The sequence below is a fragment of the Copadichromis virginalis genome, linkage group LG15, assembly GCF_057382275.1.
Source record: "Copadichromis virginalis isolate Kocher_CV1m ecotype Utaka linkage group LG15, C_Virginalis_male_GT1.1, whole genome shotgun sequence".
Classification (NCBI taxonomy): domain Eukaryota; kingdom Metazoa; phylum Chordata; class Actinopteri; order Cichliformes; family Cichlidae; genus Copadichromis; species Copadichromis virginalis.
The window spans coordinates 21,965,614-21,991,601 of NC_140632.1; the positions used below are offsets into that span (position 1 = coordinate 21,965,614).

Sequence of the window (25,988 nt, forward strand, 5' to 3'; positions counted from 1 at the left end):
TTTAGCCCAGTTACCCCTGCATTATAATTTCTGTTTATTAAGATGATTTGGTTCGGTTCAAATTCATATCAAACAGATCCAGAACCACGTCCACAGCCACTCAGACTGAGACCGAGACTTGACATTGGCAGGAGGGCAAATGTAACCTCTGAAGCGCACGAGGAGAAACCTGCCAGATCTGAACCAGGTCTGTGTTTCTTTCATGAGGGCCCCAAAATATCTAGCTTTCCTAAAACTTGTAGTTCTTTACTTTTGTTTTTGTTTTTGTAGCCAAGCCAAGATCAAAATTATTGGCAGCAAAGAAAAGTAAGTTTATATTTTAATGTGGCAATAATTTTCCCTAAAGCTTAGCTTATTTACAGCATGCTAGCAGCACTTTGAGACTGCACAATAGTCCTTTTAACCCATTAGTATGCTAACATGCCAGTAGTGACCAAGTGTCCCACTTGTGGGACCGCGCAACATTTCTATCCCTTCTCCCTCTCTCCCAAATTTAAATTAATTTTCAATACTCAACATTACAGGTCAGATTTACTACACCGCCAACTCTGATCTCCAGATGTAAACTTCACAACTGTCTAAAATATAATTGTTATTTCTTGGAGTACGATATTAGCACTGCACTGTGCCAGTGTCCTAATGCTAGTGCATAATCTGCCAGAATGACAGAACACATTGTGTATATTCAGCTAAGACTAGATTATTTATCATTATTAGAGTTACAGTCATTAAGCCACAGAATAAATAACTGGGCAAACTTGTTTTTCTGATTAAAAAAACCCAAACAAAACAAAACATTTTTTAGTTTATGTTTATGAATAAATAAATAAATACTGTAATTGTCTTGAGATGATTGTTGCTTGTATTTGGACAGCTCTCAGAAACAAATATGTCTACCTTGTGCTTTCCCTGAAGGATTTCCAAAATTAGTGGGAAAGTTAGGGCTTTGACCTTTTGGTTTCACAAAACTGTTGGTTTCACATAAACAGGGGATTTGAAAAGCCAGCAGCATTCATCTTTTAGTCTCTGGAGACCACTGAGATACATACAAATGTATGTATCAGGCTTGAAACAGCCCTCAGCTGTTTCAAGCCATCTTTGTTACCTTGTTAAAAACAGGAAAATCTAACAAGCTGTCTTTCTTGCCTTTACTTTCAGCTCTGTAAAAGTTGTATTCTTTAAATTTGAACCACAAAGTCTTATAACCAGTCTGAATGTACACCCTTTTGATAAATTGGAAGGCAAATTAACTATGGTGGAATTCATGCCGAGAGTAAAACACCTCTGAAAAATGTCTTTTAATTAGAGGATGGAAATGAAGAATTTCTAAACTGCAGTCATGCCTCATTCTGAAAGAGTCTAATGTTCACAGTCACTGTTAGTATTCATGTCCATCCATGTTTCTCAGAAGCTAAACTGATCAAGTGAAACACAGGAAGAGAAGGTGCAAGCGTATATGTTTGTACCCTTGTAAAAACCATCTACAGCAAATTAGATGTGTTTGAAACATACTCATGTTCTCTGCTGGCATTTTTCAGGGAAAATCGCCCCTTTCTGAGATGCAGATTATGTGAATAAAATGGGCTGTTTTATGCATGATAAAGTTCTAATTAGAGACATGCCAAGCTGTATTACTCCGAGAAGGGAATAATATTGCAAGAATATTGAATTTACACCACAATTACAGAGAGTTATTTGGCAGGCTGTAATAGGGCTGTCTCTCCTCTCACAGGCCAAGCAGAGGAGGCTGAAAAGAAATCTGTCAAAGAGACTCAAGGTATGGCTTTAGAGTAGAATTAGAAGTGAATCTAATGAGTGCTATGTATATTTCAGAAGGCTCAGCTGCTCCTTTCTCCCCTTGCAAATTTTAGAAAAAGAGAAACAAGCATCAAAAACTGGTAAGTACTCGAGCATGAAAGTTTTCTATATGCACAGTAAATAATCTCCAGTCACCATAGAGAGTATTGACACTTATTAGAATTATTTGTGTTTCCAGAAGTTTAATTTCAGTGGAGTGTGCTTCATTCAAGAGGCTTTATCAGTGCTGCTGATTAGAGACTTAAACATTCTTGGTTCTCTTTTGGTTACTGATATGACCTCTGAGCTAGTAAGGTATCTGTCATCAGTAACAGTTCTTGGTAGTCAGTATTGGGATACATTTAAAGTTAACTTGTTAGAATCCAGTTTTATTTCAAGTAAAAAAAGTCATCTGTTATGTTACAACATTAGTGGGAATTAAGACTTTTGAGTTCTTTAGAGTTCGTTTTTGGTTTTAGTTTATCATATTGTTCCGAGGGGCCGAGCCTACCTACTGAGTTGATATGGACAACTCAATAGTCCATATCAACAATGTATTAAGCAACACGCTTGTTAATTTCCCTCACACTGACAGTTTTTGGTAAAATCTAGACATTGTGGTTTTGGAGCTGTAGCATCGACACCATTGTCCTCCTCATCAGCCGTACTTACCTTGCTGTGCTTGTTCTGAATGTGAAGCTGCGCTCTTTCAAAGCTGGCAGATAGTTATCATCATCTAGGCACAAAATAATATGAATACTTCTGCAATGTAAACACCCTCCTCTCTGTCATCTTGCTTGTCAATCTGACTGAATGCATCAGAGATTTTGCTTTGTCTCTTCTCGCAAGGAAGAGGCAGACATGGCTACATGTCAGGGGTTGGTGACAATAAAATAATGCAGACAAACATAAAAGACTAGAAAAATGCTTTCTACTATCAACGCATTTTGTTCTTCAGTATACTTTTGAAATTCTGGGTAAAAGGAGCAGGAGTGTATTTCAATCTCAATTCCTTGTTTTACTATATGCATATTTTTTCCCTCATACAATGATACCTAAAACATTTTGCCATATCTGGCAGAATGAGTTAAGATTGCTAATTTTATTGTTGGCAGCAAAGATTGTTGGGAGCTATGCAGCCATGATAATGTTCAGGAGGGTGATAGAAATTAGAATAAGCTGTCCTTTCACAAAAAGAGTCTGTACATCAGCACATGCACTCACACAATCCTGATCAACAGCTAAATCGACAAATGTATAAATTAACTCTCAGAATTGTTTTCCTCATAATGCCTTTAAATGTAAGTTCCCAGCATCAGTGTAAGCTACAGTATACAAGTTAGCTGAACTGATAAAGCTTCTTGAATTACTGGATAAACATTTTGAAGTATTACAAAGAAACACAGTGGTGCTATGAATCGTTTTGTTTTCTGTCATTCATGTTGTGTATCATATGCTTGTTGTCAATAGAAAATGAGAAAACAGCTTCCTGTAAGGCCTGAGGTATTCTGTAAATTTTCACCATCTTTCCAATGGATAATTCAGTATGAAAGAACGATGGCTTTAATGACATTAGGATCACAAGTGATTAGAATTTAATGAGATGAGCTGATTGGTACAAGATTACAAGCCTTTTGAGCCGCCTTGAATTATTGAAAGAGATTATAGCCTTTGATGAATATGGCAACAATTTTATACTTAGCTGGATTGATTAAATCCATGAACCAAAACCCATTAAATTGGGTTATTAGTGTTCTGTTCCTATTGAATCATCCAGTGGATTACAAACACTCCCCCACTGCCCTGTTTAACTTCACACTTTGCTACCATCTGACACAGCAGTGCCTGTTTCTTCAGGTGTGATGAAAAGTAGTTTGGTTTCTTTGGTTCAGACTGAAGTTCAGAGGTTTACTTTGATTTTGGTTTCTTTACTTCACTTAAAAGAAGCAAACCAGAATCGTTTTATATAGACAATACTAGCCAGTATTTGTGTTGTATGGTTTGTTTTATGCATGACTGAATTCCAAAAGAAATCAACCTCTTTTGGAGGATTTCATTTCATTTGATTTAAGTTACTTATATTTTATTTAGCAGGGAAATGCACGCACACATTGTTACGTTTAAGTTAAATATAACTATACAACTTAACAAAGTCATGATACTCTAATGCAAACATCAACTAACAGTAAAGCAAGAAGAAAAACAACCTTATAAATAGCAATTAGAGCAACAACATGAGTAAACAAATTAATGTGAGTTAAATATCCTTCCTGGTGTTCATAGACTTGCCTTTGCCAAATGTTTTTATTTCTGTGCACTGTGTCTCTGAGTGGTGACATTTCACCAACAAGGATTTCTAAGAGATTTCAGTCTGCAAGTTCTGTGGTTCACTATGAACTAGATACAATGTTGATAGACGTGTGTACTGTGTAGCTTGCTGCAATTCATTCTTATTATAGGGTGTTAAATGCTGTTAATGGTCCCCTTTTAGAGAGCTGCAACTCTGATGTGCGTCAGCCAATAAACTTTGGTTTCCATCACATTTGTTTTTTAGTTGATGATTTACTTACTCTTCAGTCACTTTTTTATTTTGCTTTGTTTGAGTCACTAAACTCCTTTTGGTTAGGTTTATGAAAAGCCTCATCACAAAATTAAACCTGCACATGCTGCATATCTAGTTACATGTAACATCAAAGGGTGCTTTACAATTGCCCATCGATGGCTATTCAGGTGACAGACTAGTCTCTCCATAGATTATGGAGAGGTCAGTGGTTTGTTGTGGACAGCAGTGTTTGGTATCCTGAGAATGAGAAGGTGCTTTCCCTTTACAACACTCAGCAGCAACAAGGCTACTCTTTGTTGAGCACCACTCTTGAGGCGTGTTATTTCAACACCTGCTGAGTGGCTTTTATTAGGTTTGAACAATTATGCAGGGTGATGTGGTTGTTGCAGAAAAATTACATTTAAATGTATTTTTATTTGCAAATGACAAGTGGCAACAAGTGGTCGCTTTTCCAAATAAAGTTTAATTTTAGTTTGACTTTAACAAGAGACTGAAGCAGCAAAAACAAGCAAAAGAACATCACTGTGTTTAAAGAGTGAAACCCAGCCTGTCTTTTATCCTTTCTCTTTTTTCATGCATGTAGAAACTTATCCTCTGTTTTCTTTCTCTCTCAGTGTGAAGCACAATCTCATATTCTCATTAAGTTTTATTTTTATTGCATGCAGAAGATCCCAAGAAAGAAGAAAATATTACAGACAAGAAGAAACCTGGTAAGACTTGGTGAAATTTATTCAGGTTCTTATTTCATTGACTGTGGCCGATATTAATATTTGTATATGGAGAAGGATATAGGTGGGTGTGGGTGTTTCTAATCAAGGCGGCTAAGGCTGTGTTCAAACCCACTGTGAAGTGAACTTGTGCATCACATCAGTGGGTTTTTTGGACCATTTTGTAACCCAGAAATGTTAACGCCTTAGCGCTAACGCCAGAACTGCTTCCTCTTAAACAAAAACAGATTTTGGGAGTTTACCAGTTAGTCTTTTTTTGGTTCTGTCCCTATATAAGAGTGAACTTAAATCATATAGTGCCCACGAACAGTGATGCCAGCTTGGCCTCTATTTCTGGTCTAGAAACTTTGCTTTATGTGTGGTTTGAACACACCATGTAATCGTATAATTGCACAGTACAAATCTATCCACAGATCTTATTGTAAGCAACCTCTTTCCATCTCATCTTGTCTTCACAGGGCAGAGATTCTTTCAGTGCGTTTATGTCCCTGGCAAAAATGCCCAGTACCCTTTACGACCTTTCACTCCAGCCATGTCCCCCACCATGATGTCTCCTGCACTCAGAGCCATGTTGGAGCAGCAGAGAGCAGCCAAGGCGTCTGGGCAGTAGGACCACCTGAAGCCTTTCTTTATATCTGACAGCACTGCATCTTTCCATCCAGCAGGGGGAGGTGTTTGAATCTGTGCTAGCTTTACATTAAGAGGATGATCACAGAGAGAGAAAAAAAGTGGACTGACTTACTTTGTCTTTAATTTATTGAAATATTCTTTTAGTGGTTGAGCTCCTGGGGTTGCTGTTAATATTGCCCATTTTACCCTCTGCGTATGCTGCTCTACTATGTCTATGTTCAGTTAGAAAAATGCCATCTTGTGAATATTCTTTTAATTATAAATAGTATTTATAATGTACATAATGCATGTTTTTAATTTAGAATGGGATAAATGGGTCACAACTTAGGATGTAATATAAAAAGCTGACTTTTGTGTTGCTTTCTCTATGATGCCCGTTATCAGATTTAACAGTAATTTAAATTTAAGGCAGTTTAGTTTATATCCAAGCAAACACTTATACTCTATTAAGACAAGCTTTTATTGTCTTAAACAGCTTTGAATGGTTTATTTTCAAAGTCTAAGATTATTTGCAACAGGAAAATATATTACATTGAATTATATACATAATATATGTTAATGGTATCAAACCCATGCAAATACATTTCACAAAATATGATTTATTTGAATAGTATTTTTTCCAGTTTTCTATATAAATAACTGCATTTTCAGTTCCTGTAACCATGCCCCGTGTTTGTTTCTGCTGCTTTGCTGCATCTGCAATAGAACAGAATCCAAATGTTGGAGGGTCAAATCCCAGGAGCTCCCACACTGATCTGAGCAGCATCCCTGTCACTGAACATCCATCAGCCTCATCAATCGTAGGCGCATGCTGTGATTGATGCGCACATATTTCTTGACATATTAAGAACACATCTAGCATGAAACTGTTGGCCATTTACCTTTCACTGCTAATGTTTTATTTTGTTTGTTTGTTTTTGTAGAGGTTCATTTCAATATGTTACATGCCACATTTTAATTTTAACTGACTCCAATCAAAGTGGTGTATTGGAGATACTAGGGTAACCAGAAATGGCATAGTAGATGAATAAAATATAGAACAATCTGAAAAAATAAATATTTTCTAACATTCAAGAGGCACTGAAAAGATTTGTATATCTCTATGAATACAAACTCAATAATGCAATGCAGTCTCATTGCACATATCGAAGCTCCAAAATTAAATTTGGATCCAATTAAGAAACATATTTAAATGAAACATATAGCTAAGTAAGAAAAAGGGGATATAATTAAAAAAAACAAAACATTTTCTTGTGTATATACAATAATTATTAAATAGTCTAGGTTCTCTGTGTAACTTGAAGCAGCTTATATGTGGGACTATGGGCTTTTCGGTGGTGGTTTATCGGCCATAAAGGATATGAGTATGCAGCAAAATGTTTTTGTTGCGCCTCATTAGGTTTAATAAATTCAGAAAACCTCTTTTTGATTTGTTTTTCTTTTAAAGCCAAAGATTGCAATGCTGTGCTTTTATCTTAAAAATGAAGTGCAATTCCTGGATAGTAAATGTCTTGTAATTATGTGTTTTATCACAGATGACCTCTAATTACTTACAAGTATCAGCTCCTTTAACTCATCGTGTTCAGAGGCAGGGACAACTTTGATGTGACCAACTCATGAGACACTGTGATGTCTGCTACACTGAATGAATGTCATTTGTGTTAACCATCAGCTTATTTATTAAGTCTGATCTTGTCATATTTCTTTTTACCTCAGTCATTCATAGCTCTGGTTTTGTGCCTTATAGCAACATGGCTGCCTTGTTGACGCTGCCAAACTGTTGCCGAGCATCACCAGTGATTGCTGTTGCCGTCTTACTGAATGAAAACTTGATGCAAAGAACCAAAAAAGGTGTTTTTACGCTGGGCTTAATCCTGGGATATGACCCACCCTTGCCCATATTGTGCTGTCACATTCACCTTTTAACAGAGTGAGTTCCTAAAGACAGACGAAACTACTAGTTTTTAATAGCTAGTCCATGTTTTAAAAATGCTTTTGACATATTGTTGCATTTTTACCATATTATGACCCTGTGGATTGAGCTACATCAATTATTAAAAAGTTTTTTTTTTTTGAGGTATGGCAGTGAAGGGGGGCTCAACCAGAGTTTCTTGAACTTATGAGGGCCAGGGACCTCTTAGAGGGGTGAAAGTTTTCCAACGTTCCCCTCATAATCCACATTTAAAGCAGTTAAGATGCTTTGATCTTCGTGTTACTTGTTGTCGTGGACTGATTCAGATATTTCCCTGTGCTAGCTTGCTAGCTAGTCATCTAGCTAATATGCCAAACTATGCAGCAGAACATTTCTGCTGTCCTTGAGAGTAGTTACAGAGTTTCTACCAAAATGACTCAATGCACCATATTGATATCAGACTCTCTATTAACCCAAAGAAAACCTTGGGGATAGAAAAGGACTCAATATATATTCATACTTTTTTAAACTGTGAAATTGTTACCTTTCATTAAAATGCACTTTTAATGATGCAGCACAGATTATACAATTTAATGCAAATTATTTACAGACCTCTTGGCTATGAGATATCAACTGCAGCGCCGACTCACCATTGTACCTACTATTCCCAACTGTATTGTAACTTTTTCTTTTTTTTAAAAGCCTTAAACTGTATTTGGTGACATTGAATTTAGAGGTGAGTTTAGAGAAAGTTACTTGAAAACTTCTGTTTAAATTTTGCAAACTAAAAAGAGTCATACTTCAGTTTTATAACATAATTAGAATATTTTTTGTTACTTTTTAAGAGTTAGTTCTAAACAAAGTGATGTTTACTGATATGGACTGAAAACTTTCATCACTTGTTTTGCCAATAATTTGTTGCCAAAGATTGCACAGTGGCCATTTTGACTAAAACTAGTGTGTTGCAACATTAAAGAAGGACCTGCCCCTTTTAGGTGAAAGTCCATAATTTTGGTTTCTGGACTTCTTTTTTGTTTTTATTTAGTTTATTTCATTTCATTTTTCTTTATTCCTGAGTTTAACAGAACATTGAATGTAAAGTTTTTTGTAAACTCTAATTTTATAAACAAGTCTGAAGTGAAGTGTATCCCTGAGGTTTCAGTATTACCCTCCAGGGGTGAGGTCAGCAGTCCTGAAGTGGTAAGGAAGCCTAATGAGATCTGACATCATGTACTGCTGCAACTGACTGTAGGTGTTGTAAGTGTTAGTTGGAGTAAGTTATTACCTTAAAATGTGGTTTTTACTGGTGTTTTGATTAATCATATTCCAGAAGGGCATTTCAGCAGTAGTCTGCTTGTGCCTCAGTGTTCTGAAGGTCGTCAAAACATATAATATGAACAGTAATTACAGCATAAACTGTGGCTATGTGCTGTAATTATGTTTTAAAGTGTTATTAACTGTAATTTAACGTGAGCTAAATCGTGATCTCATACAAGAAAACAAACCAGAAGGAACATCAGAGCTCTATCTAATGTAACTCCAGGTTCTTCATACATATTCATGTGAGCCTACAGGTGTAAGGCTGAGTTCAACTTGACTACTCTACATCCCTGATTATGTTTTAAGTACATGCGTTTGGATGGTGTTGTTAAAAGCAAGTGATCTGCTTGATCTTATGCATGTTTTTTTTTCTGAAAAGCTGTAGTGCAACACTTACACTTTTGCTTCACTGTATTTCACTATGATGTGTTGCTGTCATATTTGTCTTTCATTCTTTTATTGGTTTGTAGTTATCTGAAACCACAGACAATCTAATTGATCTGCGATCTCCAAGCAGAATAAAAAATAGTTGGCTTTCTTGTAGATGCTTCATCTGGGATTGGAGTGCAGTTTAACACTCTTTAAAAAAGTTTAATTCCACAACATACAGTTTGAGGTTGTTTTGTTTTGGAAGGATATATTTTGTTAACAAATTGTAATATTTTCTGCATGATAATGTCATTTATTTAAATTCAAGGCTGCTTTTTTGTAACACACAAGTAAGACTGCAGTGTCACAAAAAGCAGTCACTCTGGTGCTGTACAAATACTGTAGATAATAGTTAATTTCTTATTATCATGCGACTTGTCACTCCATTAGTTCTCAAAGATAATAATAAATTAGTTAACACGTTTGGTCAAAAAACAGTTTTAAATGAAAGATGTTTTTTTGTGCTTTATCAAAGATGTATGAAAATGATGTTTCATTAAGAGAAAGTATGAACTACCTGCTGCATGTACTATAAAGCAGATGTGTTTAATTCACTCGGTCACTTTCCAGAAGCCAGTTAAGTGTCATAACTGACATTTCAAGCTATAATATCATTGGAGGGACAACACTGAGTCTGCTGTGCTTATGTAGGAAACTTTTACCACTATGCAGTTTTTGTGTCAAAACGTGAATAAACTTTTGAAGATATCCATGAGGGGGCATTTCTCTCTCTGTCTTTGCTATATATGGAATAATTCGTATAGAAAGAAACACTGTTATACTGATGGGCTGTGATGTATTTAGTTGTTGTAGGGTGTATCCCACCCTACAAGAACTCATACTCTCCATCCTATCAATAAATAAATAACAAGCACTAAACCACCTCTGCTTACATATTAATTAATCCAGCTAAGAAGCACAGTGTTAATGTGTTCTGTGAGTTCTAAGTACATGCTGAATCTTTTATTTTCTGACTTTAAAGTTAGTTTAAAGTCTGGAAAAGAAAGGGTTATTTATACACACTGACTGGGAATTAGAAATGAAAGTGGAACAAGGCTCAGTGAAAAGTGATCTAAAAAATTAGTAGACAGGAAAATCTAAAACAAGACACTACAAAAAAAGAAAAGGAAAGAAATCTAACAAAGTAAAATGTGACAAAACTAAAAACAACAACAAACAAACAACCAAAAAAACTGGACACACAAAAATGGTCACACCAAATGTGAAGAGAGAGACACACTGGTGGATAAAAGCATACAAGCAGAAATACGAGACTGTAAACGTTAACACTGAGGAGCTGAACACACAAGAAATAAACTGATAAATAGAAGCAGAGGAAAACCCAATTCAAACCCAGGACTGGATGAGTCAAAAACTCCATAATTATTAAACCGTAACCAGAATTAAAATACAAGAAATAGTAATTAAAATACTGGAATGATACCAAAATGGCAGCGCGGTGGCATAGTGGTTAGCACTGTTGCTGCACAGCAAGAAGGTCCTGAGTTCAATTTCATTATCAGGCCGGGGTCTTTCTGTGTGGAGTTTGCATGTTCTCCCCGTGTTTGCATGGGTTCTCTCCGGGTACTCCGGCTTCCTCCCACCATCCAAAGACATGCAGCTTGTGGGGATAGGTTAATTGGATAATCCAAATTGTCACTAGGTGTGAATGTGCGAATGAATGTGAGTGTGAATGGTTGTCTGTCTCTGTGTGTTGGCCCTGCGACAGACTGGCGACCTGTCCAGGGTGTACCCCGCCTCTCGCCCTATGACAGCTGGGATAGGCTCCAGCGCCCCCCGCGACCCTGAAAAGGATAAGCAGAAGCGAATTGATGGATGATACCAAAATCAAAACAGGAATTAAAAAAAAAAAATACATTGTAAGAATTAAAAAAACAACAGTTGAGTCAAACTGTTTGTGTTTCCAACAGTGGAATCAAACTACTAAGTGTCCTATGAACTAAGCAGGAAGGCACAAAGTCAAACATGACTTCCAATACCACTAATGGACCTTTGATTGGCCTTTGAGGGGAAAAAACTGCATTTCCCATGAAAAATGACTTCACTCCCTATTTCTACAGGTAATGGCAGATAGTTCCTGCTGACAGCATGATGAACTTTATTCCAACGTGAGAAGTCCTATGAACAGATCAGATCAGATTGGCAAAGTGTATTTCTGGATCATGTTTTTGTTGTTGGATGTGCTTTTTACATAATTTTTGTAAAAGCCATTAGTGGAAGGACACTGCTACCTGAGACAAGTTGAATGCACGATATGCAAGTAATGCAAAAAATGATTGCTCTAGCTTATTCTGTTCTATCAGGATTTAAAGTTACACAAATGGAAACCTGCGGGCTTACAAGAGTTAAATTTAGGCTATATATAAAATAAATGTGACAATCAACATAAGAAAGAACATCTTTTCATTTACAAATAAATTATCTAACACACATTAGTGGGTCACATAATAAACATAGAGAACAGAAAAAAGTATACACCCCATCACGCTAGAATTGATCCAATACCAATACCAGGATAGGTATCGATACTATCGATATCTGGATTGATCTACCTACTTCTTATTTTAGGATGTCAGTGTCGTTTGAGCTCTTGTTGGCAGAATTGGGACAACACCTGGGGAGGCAGTTAATTTCAGAGTCTATAAAATAGTATTATTTCCATATCATTGTAATTCAGTACTGGTGCACATTTTGAGCTAGTCACAATCTGACTGGTCAGATCTGTTTATTCACATGCGAAAAATCAGCTGTCGCAATACATGTCGCAAATTTGTCTTCAAAAACGTATATGGTCTGTGTGAACAGCTGCAATAATAATAGGTTACTTGTCCAGTGTGAAAAGTCCTTTAGCCTTTACATTTACTACAAAGATCATGAGAACGAATGTTTTGAAAAATACAGCATAAAATTTCATGGGCAAACTGAAATAGATACAGTAAGTCATGGCTGTAAATACACGATTTTCCAATTATCACTGCTTTCCTTGGTGTGGATAAACAAACCATTACAACTGGTTTTGGGGCCTTATGGCATTAAAAGGGGATCTCATAACAGCCAAAGAGCGGGCGGGGATGCAGTATGAATCTGCCACGGATATGTTTGAGGCCAGTAAAGTAACAGACCAGCTGGCAATACATGGTACCAGAGCAGAAGAATGGGTAAGCTGTAATGTACTGTGCTCATATCGACTTGAAGGAGCACAGGAGTCAAACGAAAGTCTTTTGAAGTACTGTTTTACTTTAGTGAGGACACTTCTTTTGAAAGTGTGGCCTCTTTGTCCTCAGACTCACTCAGAGGAAATTGATCTTGATTACTGAATTTCTGTAGCTTCAACAAGCATGGCGACATCTGCTCAAATGCTGTGATATTCTTAGAGATCAAACTTAAACAGACAGAAACAACAGAAAAGTAACCAGGGAAAAGAGCTGCGTGTGTCCATGTTTATTTTGATCATTTTACATTTCAGCAAATTGTCTTTGAGGACATTAATACATTTAACACCTGCTAACTGAACAGCGTTTTGCTCCTATAATATACTGGCTTTCCATAATAACTTCACAATTCATTTGTAGTTTGGTCTCCCTACACCTCCTACTGTAACTATACAATCAAATAACATTGGTAGGAAAATCAAATAAATTGAAAGGTATGCATTCATTTTCAATTATCAGTCATTTAAAAAAATGACATTTAATGTTGAATTCTTCAATGCACAAATACTTAAATATAAGAAACAATACATTGGATTTCTAATGGAAGAAGTGGCTTTGGCAGAGAGAACTCAAACATTAGTCAAAGTCAGTGGGGAATAAACATTGCTGGTCCATAAATCATTACAAAGTCCACAGCACACTGACGAAGCTTGTGATGGAGAGTTTCATTTCAAAAGAACAGGAATATCATCTTGAAACTTGATTATTACATCTGTTAAAGATTTGTTTAACTTTTTCCACACTAGACGTTATGATGCTATATGCAGAGATAATGTGATTTTTATCTCTTCACTTTGGAACAAAACTCTTCATGTGGATATTTAATTAACCCAATCTATACAGTACACGTGCTGCGACTTCTGCCAGTTTTACACATCCGTTATCTTGGAAAACAAAGTTATGCTAATCAACGTGGCTTACGATGCCTGTCAAACAGAGAGGCACACAAAGCAGAGAACATTTAATGTACATTACTGAAACTAGACACATTTTTCAAGCCATTTAGACTCAATTGTCTGAACCAAATGAAGGCCAACAGTACCCCAAAACCATTTCTATGAGTGATGGCAATGTCCTGTCTTCTACTACCTGCCAAACAGGCATGATTTGCATTTTCATTGTTTTACATACTTTGTCCTAAATTTGAAAAATGCCACTCAAAGTATGGAAGCTTTGTATTTTCATATCAAATATGCTTCTAATCACACAGGGAGCCATCGTGGAAGTCAACATTGGATGATTACTGTATTCATAGGAAAGTGATAGCTGCATGCAGTACGGTCACAACGTGTGGTCCTGCTTTCAAAAGGAACATTTTCAAATTTGTATTTTCATCTGTTAAAGAATGTTAAAGAGCACGCACATCAACATGTGAAATGTTGATCTGTTGGCTTTCTGGCTGCTTTTCCCCAATGCAAATCTGGTTTTTATTTGAGGAAGATCAGAAAGTGCATTTCTATTCTATTGCTTTGTTAAAATAAAATTACACTGCAATATAAACAACCCTGTTAAATAAATGATAAAGTACATGAAGCAGGTGGAAAATTACCAAAGACAAAAACCTGTCAGATCTGCGTGCAGGGGTAGATAATCACAAATGTCCCATTTCAAGCTTATTGTCCCCTTTTGCTTTTGTTGTTGTGCATGAATGGAGAATTTCTCAACAGCCAACTAAACTAAATCTGCCCCTAATATCCGCATTGTGTCAGAATTATATATGCTAACTGTGGATGAAAACTATAGAAACTAAATCATTTACAGAAGTCAACACTAGTTTTGCAGGTGCCTGTTTTCTGTGTGGCTTTTTGGCTGAAAAAAGCTGTTAACTTTACACCGAGCAAAATCGTATTGCTGGGATTTATCAGCACATTAACCCTTAAGATGCATTTCCCTTTAATGGTCCCTGGATGGTGATTTCAGTCACTCTGACTGAAGTGAAAATTTTAGCTTTTTTATTTACTTTGGTGAAAGGACAAATATAAATGTGACACTTTGGAGCTACTATAAACAAAAGCAGCTTTTTGTTTGGTGTGAATTTTTTTCAAACTGATGCTGGCTATAGATTATCATTGTGTTTGTTCAGTAAAGAAAGCAATCATATTTTTTTTTTAAAAAAAAAGAAAAGTTCAGGTGTCAAAGAGCTGATAAAGTGCTGCAATCTGAGCTGTGATTCACCCTGCTTCAAACTGCAAAGTCACTTGAAAACTGCAGATACATCTGCAACTCCTGCAGAGCTCGTTCCATGCTCAGTGGTGCGCAAATACGGCATTAATTATGATTAGTTAAGCTACTCAAAATTAAATGAAGAACAAATGAACTCATGTTGCAGATTTGGGCTTCTCTGTAGTTAAAAAAAGACTGGAAATGAATTCACAGATGTCCCATTCATGTCTCTCTTTTTTGCGTGTCATGAAATGATATGTTGCATGGGAGAAAAGCAGCATTTGGCTCTTGCTTTGTTTTGTTTTTTACGATTGCTGACTTCAGATTTATTAAAATGACAGATAAAATTACAAACATTTGAGGACCTCCATGAATGCTTCCGGGATGATTATTTTTTTAAAAGCCCAAAGCCTGATATACTGTTACATCTCTTATAGCTGGTGTCTGAATGTGCCCAGCAATACTTTGATCCAAGAATCAGAAGGAATGACATAACAATAACACAGAAATAACATTCGAAATGCTGAATTTCTTAAATAAGAACAGATCTTAAACTCATATTTCTGTATACACTTCATACAACAATCTGTGTAATAAACAAGATAGATAGCAATTTTAATAAAATACTGACAAGAGAAAAGAAAAAGTCTTGCATGTGTGGTAAAGCACAAAGCATCACCCGATAAAGTATATCTGTAATAAAACACTGTGTCTCATTTCATTCTATTTAGATTTACAACTGAACAAAACAACCTCTGATACCAACATTAACCTTAAAAATAATCAGTGAACCTGCAGGACGCTCTGAGTGAGATACAGTTTAGCTATATTCAAGCAGTATACAGATGTTTAGTTCATGTAAACTTTTTATCCTAACAACTGGAAGCATCTACAGTGGCTGTGTGAGTGACCATGTGTGTGTGTGTGTGTGTGTGTCCGTTTATGGTAGTAATCTTTACATTTTCTCCTGAATCTCTTATTCAGACTGTATTGGCTCTGTTCTACTGCATGAGTTTTGTGAAAAATATATCCACAACATCTAGCGAACAAAACCAGCAACCAAAACACATGATGACAACAGCTTTCTATTGTAGTGTGAACAAAAGGTGATTAGACTTTGTTGTTTGGAGTGTGACTGATAATTTTAAACTTGCAAAGTGCTCTTGGAAAAATCCTCATGACTGCCAGAAGTTGGTCTACTCAAGTAACTACTGTGACCATTTATACTCTAAGTTCGAATGGTCTGAAAATACTGTTCAGGTTTGTTTTTTGACATCTGCACTGATACTGATAACAAATCTAGACTTTTACCTCATTAGTAGTGAACTAATTCCAGCACTGACAACAAACATCAGAAAAGGACACATTTGTGAAATGCTGCTGTGATGAAATGTGCTGAAACTGAAGAATGAACCCAGGCAGGGAAGTAAACCAGGTTAAAGCTGTAAATTTGTGAGAAAGACTAAAATAAACCAGTAAATGAATTAATAATGGCGCACCATCCATAGTTTTGTGATTTGTTTCTTGCAGGATAACCATTTTAGTCTCGGAGACTTGGCATTATTTAGTTGAATATTAACCCCATCGTCTGACTTACTGTTTAGTTTGTTTAGCTACACTGGCACTTACAAACCATTACATTCCTGTTAAAGATGAAAAACAGCAGGAGTTGATGTAATTACATTGCGAGTAATTAACTGTGTGAAAGTGGGTGTTTGAACAAATCAACATGCAACAGCAAAGTACAGTGAGGCCTTCCGCTGTCAGAATTATTATCATCTGCATACATGGTACATGAACCATGCCTTATGTATTAATCCTAATTATTAACCAACGTCTGAACGACTCATCAGATGTCACTGATGAATGAAGTTGCTGTCTTAAAATGTGAATTAAAAGGATGATTAAACAGCCAAGCAGGTATGTGGTAACCCTCCCCTGTGACTTGTGGTCTGTAACACAAAGCATGATATTTAAGTGGATCACATTTTGCTCCAATCTTTGATGCTTTGATGTTTTCAAAGATTGCTGCAAAACATTTAGGCTTAACCTGGGTTGACTGCAAATAAATCTCACATGAATGAAATGTACTTTTAAATTTGTATTTGCAATTATTCTGCAGGTGAATTTGGATAAAGTAATCACAGAAGCATGGCTGTCAGTCAGAAGTTGTGGTATGCAGCGCTTACCTAATCCTTTTCATCTCACATGTCTGATTCTGCGCTGCCTCTTTACTGCTTCAGCGCCATTTTGTGATTAAGGCTGATAGCATATCTGGAGTTTTCTGTAGGAAATACGACGGTGTGCAGGTTCAGATAATGATGCCAGTGCAATCTTCTATAATTTTCTTCCCTATTACCCTTTTTGTCACAGTCATAAGCGCCGAGAAGTCACAGAGACCTTTGGCACTAAAATCCTGTAAAGAAAGAGTGCTGCCTTCACAAAAGGAGTTCAAATAACACATATTATGTTTCTTCCCTTAAAATGACTTTTAATGATGCAATCATTGCAGTGTATCAAAAGCAGTTTCCTTTTAATAGAGTTCAATGTTGAAGAGATGATTATGATCATTTTAAAAAACGTTTTTTAGCTGTTGTTAATAAAAATGTCTAGATTGAACTTGACTCTCAGAAACAAAAACCCAGCAAGCAGCAGTTGCAGAAAAACTTAGTTGTAGCTGACTAAACTGGGTTTTACAGAGAACTGATCTTCTCATTAATCCATCCCCTGAACAGTGATTGGTCAGTTATAGCTTAAAAAGACAAATTAGCAGGTATGTCAACCTTCAAATTTTGCAGTACATGAGAAATAAATGATGATGACCTTTGTCTTTTGCTGTATTTATTCCATAATCATATTTAAAATGGGAGAAATATATTGACAACAATGTTTGTTTCTCAGGAAAGAGAACACAGGGGCATTTGAACTAAGAACTGTGGCTGCAAAAGCACTACTGCTGTCAGCGACATCAGAATCAATCTGGGAATCTATCGATTTTGGGGACACTGGTCAATATCTGACTGTTCCCTGTGCTTCTTTTAAAACACAGTTAAATATGAATTTTTAAAAAGCAAGTAACAACCTGAATTAATCTCAAATAATTGCCTATGGTTTAGAGCTTGTAGTTAAAAGTATGTGTTTGTTCTCCACTGTCCAGCACAAGCCTTTAACATGCTTCAACATGATTGGTCAGTAGAACTACAAGCGGATTATTAAAGGAAATCAAAGATCTTGTTTTCTGTCTACAAATATCAGCATTATAATTAAACCAAATACTGATGCTAAAACAATTACATCGGCCAGTTTTCTAGAAGCCTTGTACTGTTTGTGGTTTTCTAAGTAGTTTTACTTGGTGACAAACTAAGACAATTACATCACACAACAAAATATACTCATTTAAGTTGTCTCCATCTACAAAAGAGGAAATACTGATGTTGGTTTTATGGGATGTCAGGAGAGATACTCCTTTCTACTTCCTTGGGCATCAAATATTGCCATTTTGAGAAAGCAGCTGAAGTCTCACAGTTATGCACACGGTGTTCGTTGCCACCTGTGCCATAATACAACAGCTACTGAGACAGGTCTGTCACACCCAAGTGGTTATGTATGGGTGCTTCTAAAATGCGTCTTTTCATCAGATTTATATGGATTACCTACATGTCCAGGCTTACTGTTGCAAATGGCATATTTAAAAACAAATCAAGATATCGTCTTAGCCAACTGGACTAAAAAAGGAGTTTGAGATGCCTAAACCTAACCAGCCTATTAACGTAAAAAGTGAGTGCAAACGAAGCAAAATAAAACGTGGACACTCCACCACTGTCTGTCTGCTGCTCTGCAAAAACAGGACCACTGTCTGTTCATGTCTCATTCTGCCACAGCCGATGTGTCAAGCTACCAACGTCAGAGGGCAGCTTTTAGGTATTTGTGCAACAGCACAGACAAAAAGACAACGTTTGACGTACTAGGATGACTATGTATTGGCAGCAGTATGAGTGGATTATTATTTACAGATCCAAGGTCAGTTATATAATGAAATAATGAACGCATTTAGCATATGATGACTAATCGGGTTGGTTCCAAATAAGCTCCACAGCATTTTAGTTGCATGAAAAAAATATTGAACCAATTGTATATTTTATGGATTTTGTCATAATGAGTAATTGTACAAATGGCAAAATTCTTGCACAGATATATCATACACCTGTACACCTTGTGGAAATCTAGGTTTGGTCTGAACTCTATATTATGTGCCTCTTTCTGAAAATAAATAATTTACTCCTTGAACACAAAGTTCGAGCAGTAGATGCAGCAAAGGTTGAATTTATAATAAAAATTGAATCAGACCCTACAATGGACTTAATCATACAATAATATGTGTCATGACAGCCTATTCAAACTGTTTCTGTAGCTACTGTCTGCTCTTAGAGGATCAGGCTGATCACATATTCAGTAAAAACACAGTATCGTCATCACACTGCCAGATTATTATCTCTCTGTGTTTGATGTTAAACCTCAGCGGAAGCACACGGATCACACTGAGCCGAAGGAGAAACCATTAAGAACAAGTCTGACTCGACTTTGCACAGGATACAGCCTGTAGAGCCTCTGAGCTGCGGTAAGCGGGGCTGACATGTCGTGTGCGCTGGTGTGATAGTTTAACATTTCAGCTGTCTGCTCTCGTTGCAGCGGGCCACCTCACGCTCCCCTGCCTGCCGGCCTTTATTCTGTGATCTGCTCGGCTGTCTGTTTGCCAGCCTCACTCTGCTGCTCTGCCCATCAGAGGCGCGTATTTCCTTCCCGCTGTGCTCTTCACCTTCTTAACATTTGGTTGTCACACCTTTGCACTTCGTGTGCCCAAGGTGAATAGTTGATGTGGAAGAACCTAAACTAAAGTATGTCAAACTGCTTCAGGGCTACATGCATGGAGAAATTCCACATAACTTAACAAACTGTGTCAGTTTAAATACTATTTTCTAAAGGACAGTTTGGACTGCTAAAGTTTCTGACTGCTAAAGTAATTAATCTTATAATTTAGTATAAAATGTTGCACTTGAAAGTTACACTTTTCTCTGAACTCGAGTAAACGCTGACTGTGCCATACATATAATAATGACATCATCAGCGTTTAAACTGATTCTTTTTAGGAGGATCACTTCAAAAATCATAATTTTGAGTGCACTATGTTATCGTTATTTCCTCGTATCTATAGTTAGCCTTCTCCATCTAAAAAACACAAAGGGTGGAATAAACAAAGTGAAAGAGGCAAAAGTAAAACAAGCGGAACATCACATGGGGGAATTTGGGTTTTTTTTGCTGGACAGAGCTTCAGGATGTTAAAGGGTTCAAATGCAGCAGACAGCTGGTATTACTTTGACTACACTTGGTGAACCTATGAGCTGGACTGCTGAACTGAATCTTTGAAATAAGACATCTAATAATAGAGACATTATCATCAGACTACAGTTGATTGCTTGACTGACTTTTTACCTGGCTGCATACAAACTCAAATGTGATTATCCGTTGGAAACAAGGGATGGTTTCATGCATATTATTATACAGATATCTGTTTATAGGGATGGTTTTGACTTTAGTCATTAACAATTTGTTTGCCTTAATATCCTTTTAAAATGTCAAGTGCAGTCTCTGTTACCACTTCAGTGACAGATAGCCTGAAATAGGACTTAATACAAGCCTTTTAACTGCCCTGTACGGAAAATAACTGCAGCCATTCTAACAATACAATTAACTCTAATCCAGGATTTAATAAATTATTAATCACTGTGTGTCATTATCAGCTGAATTGTTAAATTATTGAAGTTAACCAATTACCTCATTGAAAATGTCTCGGTGCATTCAGGTGCTGTCAGGATGTTCTAACAGCACTCTCATGCTTCAGAGGGTATCCTTAAAGATGCTGCAAACCAAACACTTAACACAAAAAGGATAAAATTTGCACTTCCTGACAGTGGTAATGGAATAATTTTCTCATCAAACAGTGATGTGGGCATTTTAATTCTTCAGATTAATCTGGTAATTATAGGGTGTCAAACGACAAATAGCTGGTTTTTAAATGCCTTATAAAATACTAATAATAAGTTCAAATGGATTTAAAAACTGTGAATGGCAGCCTGGGATCATTTAAAAAAGGAAAAAGTCTGCTTTTGTTGTATACAGGAGGAAATAATCGGTCAACAACATACCAATGTGATGCTTTAATCTCTAAATATCTAATACGCATACCGTGTTAAAATGATGGGAATATGTTTTCAGAAGCTCGTTAATGTCATTACATTACCAACAAATGTGTCACAACGTCACAGGAGAAGATAATACACTTGGCCTTTCCCTGCTTCTACAAAGTTTTGCCTCATTTATTTGTCCATCGAAATTCAGAAAATACATCTTTGGTCTCCCAAACAAATATGTAATTATGTGCATCTATGTTAAAAATAAGAGACAGCAGCTTTGTGTTATCCCTAATGGCAGAAGACAGCACTGTGCTCTGTGACATATGGGTCAGAAACAAGCGAGAGAATGACTAAAAAGAAAAACAACAAAAAAAACCAAATGATACATAGAGCCAACTCTTACCGTAAAGGGGGGTTTGCTTTTCCAAGAGATAACTGGAGTGAGAACCAAGAGTTCGGCCATTGTTTTCAAAGGAAAGATGCCAAACCCCCAGTAAACACCCAATAAGCTCCCAGTAAACCCACTGCCTGTATGCCAGTTTGGGTCCAGGAGGTTAAACAAGTTGATCGCCATCACTGCTGCAGATCCTGAGCCGTGCTTCTTGCCCATATGGGGCATTTTTCCTCAAATTACTGTACAAAAAAAGGAAAAACTGTAGCTCAAGAGCTCTGGCCCCAAGCCCTCTTTGAAGTTTCATGATCAGTTTTCCACATTCTTTATCATCTGTATCCTGTACAAGTGCAGTAAACACTCTATACTTTCACAACTCACTCTCTTGAGTGTCTCTTCCCTGCTCCATACTGGATTGTTTAAAGACGTTAATTTACAGTTTCTGGAATTGGCACTTGACAAATAACTAAATAAATAAATATATAGAACACCATCAGTAGCTCTTAGGATGCCCTTAAGTCTGAGGAAACGTCCTTCTCATCTCTTGCTGCTTGCTTTTCCATGATTTGGAGAAAAAGGTGAATCCAACAGTAGCAGCAGCAGCATTTCCTGGAGGAAGGTGTTTTTCAGGGCGCGTGTTGCTTGTGCACAGTAAGTCAGTGTATTTGTGTGTGTAAATATTGATTTGAGTATGCTTTTGAGCTGTGACTGCACGGTTTAGTCCAGCGAAAGCAGCGGCTGCATGTTGTCTTCTTCGCTCTTGACTTTGTCTGGTCGCTTCAGGACTCCCGGTTCCACCACCGACTGAGACCTACAAGAACAAAGGACAGGAGGTGATTAGCATAACTGTGTCGCCAACTGTGCTGAAAGCTTTAGAGTGTCAACCGTGAAGTGCAGTGAAATATTAACTGTAACGGTTTATGTTGATGTTAAAATATTCCGACCTACTTGTGTAAAGTCTGATGCAACAGTCTATCCGTTATTTTGTCTCATGCTATGAGGCAAATTGTGAGTATGAATAAAATCTGCAAAAAAAACTTCAGGTCAATCATCACCTCAGGTTTGATTTCCAGGAATCCTCTAATTTCTATGTTTATTATTTTGTTCACACAAAGTTAAAAATACTTTATAAGACATTGGATACATGCAGAAAACACCTGTTTCTGTGTCTGTAACATATCCAGTGTGTTTTTGTAAACAACTCAAAATGCTAAAATGAAAAAATAAAATGTTACTTGCAAGTTTCATTATGTTTCATTATGTTCTATATGCAATCACTTATCAGTATTATTTTTTTACTAGTTAACCTGTGTTATAATTTTTGTTTTAATACTTCATAAAAAGAAAACAGCATCCGCACATTAAATAAAAATGCATTCGTGCATACAGATTTTATAGTATAACACGCATAACACTAACAGTGCTTTATAGGCTAAAAAAGTGTCATAAAAAGTTTTTATTTCCTGCTATATGGGAATTAACCAAAGAGTGAGTTCATTTTTAAATGCACCCTGTTACTGTCAGACCATTTATAACTCACTAATAATTAATTTATGATTGGCAGGGTTGAGCCTTCCTGCAGTGACAGCCTGCTGCCTTAACTCGCTGCTGTTTGTCTTCCATAGTATAAATGTCTTTGAGTGAGTTGACGTTCCACAGTGGTGAGATGATTTACTGTCACAGTGAATTACACCGCACAGTGGCCTATAGGGGGGAAACTCTACAGCAGGAAATGTCAAACATGCTCTCAGCAGAATTCTCTTTGTCAAGAATAAGCACATAAATTTTAGCATATGAATGAACATAAATATATATGTAACCCCCAAAGTCAGCTAGTCTGGATAATACTAGATTGTGTATTGATTGCTTATTTACTTGTCTTTTTTGTAAGGGTTCAACTTCATAAACTATTTATTGACCCCATCATATCATTATGCATCTTTATTGCTTCTTTTTTCAAACCACAGCTTGTATATAAAAGGTCGACTAAGCTATTTTGGAGACCTAAATTCAGCTTTTTGAGGCATATCATTTTGTTTTTGGGGCTTGTTGAGCACAAGACAACCGCACCATAAAACACACCGTGACTATCTAATGTCTGTTTTACTTTAAATAGAACCAGAACAAACAAAACTTTAAAACTAGTAATCGGGAATCTACACTCACCAGAAAAACGTCACATAAATCAAATGTAAACCACAGGATTCCACATCTGCTGGACATTAATGCAGGATTGAGCCACTGGACTATGTCCATCTTTTATAAATAAATCTGATCCACAAGAATCACAAAGAGGTCCAGCCAAATAACACTAGTTGCTTAAATAAAAATCTAATGAATATAAAATCAGATGGAACCATTTAGAGCATATTCATCCCCGCCAGCTGAGACAATGATTACAAGAAGACCACAGTGAGATAAAATCTGTATAGTTCTGTTATTATGCCTTTTGTTTACTATAATTATGCAAAGATAACCAAATTAGTTCCACAGTATATCCTATTGTGAAACAAGCATTTTATTCATTTTTTGTGCATTGTTTAAATTTTAAACCTGCATTATTCTCTGAGAAAATGTATTAGCTGGTAGTTCCTAAGCCTGAAGCAGCTGTGAAATACTTGGGTGGGACTCCTTAGCCTCAGGAAAAAACAGTAGCTCTGGTTGTCATTAAGAGGGTCCTAAAGCATTTAATAATATATTCTTAAACCTAATAATAATCAAAAACAGTACTACATTAAATAAAAACCACTGTGGAGGTTTTAAGATGGTACGCTAACCTCTTCATGGTCTTTGGGGAAAGGTTTTTCTCCAGGTCTCTCTCCAGGTCTTGTACTGATAGGGTGTAGGACTCTGGACAGTAGTCAGTCTCCTCGTCATATGCGTGGTCCAGCAGTGTTCGAGCCCATGTCCCCATATCGTAGGGTGGCATCATCCCACCAAGCTCCGATGGCAAGATCTCTGGGTGGATGAGCTGATGGAGGCTGTTTAGGTTGTTACCATGCATGAAAATCTGCAAAGGGAAAAGATGCACAGGGAAACAATTTAGACCAGAGGTCTCCAACTCCAGTCCTCCAGAGCTACTGTCCTGCAGCTTTGCATCCCTACTGTAACGCAGCTGAATCAAATGGTTGAATTACCTCTTCAGCATGACATCAAGTTTGGCAAAGGTCTAGTAACAAGCCATTCATTTGATTTATCTGTGTTGGAATGAGGATGTTGAAACTCTTGGAATTTTTCTCTCCACATTCAATTTCTTTTCTCTTCTTGAAACCATGAAAAAGATCACAAACACCAAAAAAGCTTGACTATTAGGCCAGTAACCAGACCCAAAATGTCATCGTTCCTATTAAATTTGAGTAGCACAACTTGTTATAACCTAATTCTATATTCTGTTTTAGCATGTATGTTTTTTTTAAGTTTATAGGTTGCTGAATAGGTCATTACCATTTCAAATTTAGAAAGAAAAAGACAAAACAATCAGAACCAAATTACTTTATTAAAAGGAGACCATATGAATTCCAGCTTGCTAATAGTTTTCACCTATCATCCACATTAAAGTGGCTCTCTGTGTGGTTATTTTTACTGTTAGACTGTCTGTGGTCCCAATTTGGAGGGTGCTTTTTTACCTGATTTTGCACCAGCTGAAAGACAGATTATAGACAAATCTCTTGGCTTACCCTCTTCCTTGTCTTGTCTTTAAGAAAGGGTCGGATGACGGTGTAGAGAGCGTGAATGTACCAGGGCTGGTTCACAAAGTGGATCCCTCCAAATCTGGCAGGAAAACTGTCCTGTAGGAAACACAAGAAAAAACAACACAGATGAATATGACATCTGGAGGTCAGCAAAATATGGTGTAAATATATATATGTGTGTGTGTGTGTGTGTGTGTGTGTGTGTGTGTGTGTTACAAAGTTGTATGTCAGTACTGAGCTATGCCCTTATATAATATTCCTGCCAGTTTCCAAGTTCTAATAACCTCTTAATGTTCACCTAAGATTATGTTACTTTTTTGTCTTTGTGATATTATTTGTTTTGACGAACAAGAACAGACAACTCTATATGTCAAGCAGAAAGACTGAAAATAGCAGAAAAATATCACCAGTGAAAGATGTTTAACCAGAAACGTAAAACTGTAAACTACATATTGCCATGGAAACTTCTGCTGCAAATTCATTAATCACCATTATATTGTGCAACATACCTGAGTGTGTTTCCTGTCTCTTTTCATTAGATTAGTTTTGTAAATGGCCTCTAACCTCATAGTCAATAGGAAATGGTCTGCAGTGGCTGCAGGACAAGCCCAGAGGGAAATGAGGCCTTGTTCATACAGGTTAGTGTGTGTACTCTGAGCCTAACTCAGTGATTCCTAGAATGTGGACACCATTATAATAATTATGCTCCAGTCCATGTGTATGAATCATCGTTTGGCCGTAATCCAGCAGTATGGTGAAGACTGTACAGCAATCTGACATAACAGAGCTGGCTGATAAAAATGGCTTGGGGAAAATGTTTATATAAAACATGTTGGCAATGTGTGGGAGAGACAGTGACAGTGTCTGAGGTCAGTGCAGCTTTGTAAATCAGGATTTGACTGATATGAATCATCATGGCCCAAAGTCACTTCAAGTGAT

At 36.8% G+C, this 25,988-nt stretch overlaps 2 protein-coding genes across 6 annotated transcripts in view; one reads left to right on the plus strand and one right to left on the minus strand.

Annotated features, from left to right (window-relative positions):
* LOC146692386 (uncharacterized) overlaps nt 1-7,140 on the plus strand; it is a 28,113-nt gene extending 20,973 nt beyond the window's left edge. For 4 of the 5 annotated variants that reach the window (XM_085432423.1, XM_085432424.1, XM_085432426.1 and 1 more), the window contains 6 exons: nt 77-187; nt 271-306; nt 1,733-1,777; nt 1,872-1,898; nt 5,026-5,070; nt 5,547-7,140. In XM_085432423.1, coding sequence (XP_085288549.1) covers nt 77-187; nt 271-306; nt 1,733-1,777; nt 1,872-1,898; nt 5,026-5,070; nt 5,547-5,698 — 416 coding nt within the window. In that variant the 3' untranslated portion in view covers nt 5,699-7,140. The remainder of the gene's footprint in view (nt 1-76; nt 188-270; nt 307-1,732; nt 1,778-1,871; nt 1,899-5,025; nt 5,071-5,546) is intronic. The other variant, XM_085432425.1, reaches the window with a different exon arrangement.
* Nucleotides 7,141-17,401: 10,261 nt separating this feature from the next.
* The window catches only part of LOC146692387 (clavesin-2), a 43,273-nt gene continuing 34,686 nt past the window's right edge, over nt 17,402-25,988 (minus strand). The window contains exons 3-5 of the mRNA XM_085432447.1: nt 25,035-25,145; nt 24,135-24,367; nt 17,402-22,168 (exon numbers count right to left, since the gene is read on the minus strand). Of these exons, the coding sequence (XP_085288573.1) occupies nt 22,075-22,168; nt 24,135-24,367; nt 25,035-25,145 (438 nt within the window). The 3' untranslated portion in view covers nt 17,402-22,074. The remainder of the gene's footprint in view (nt 22,169-24,134; nt 24,368-25,034; nt 25,146-25,988) is intronic.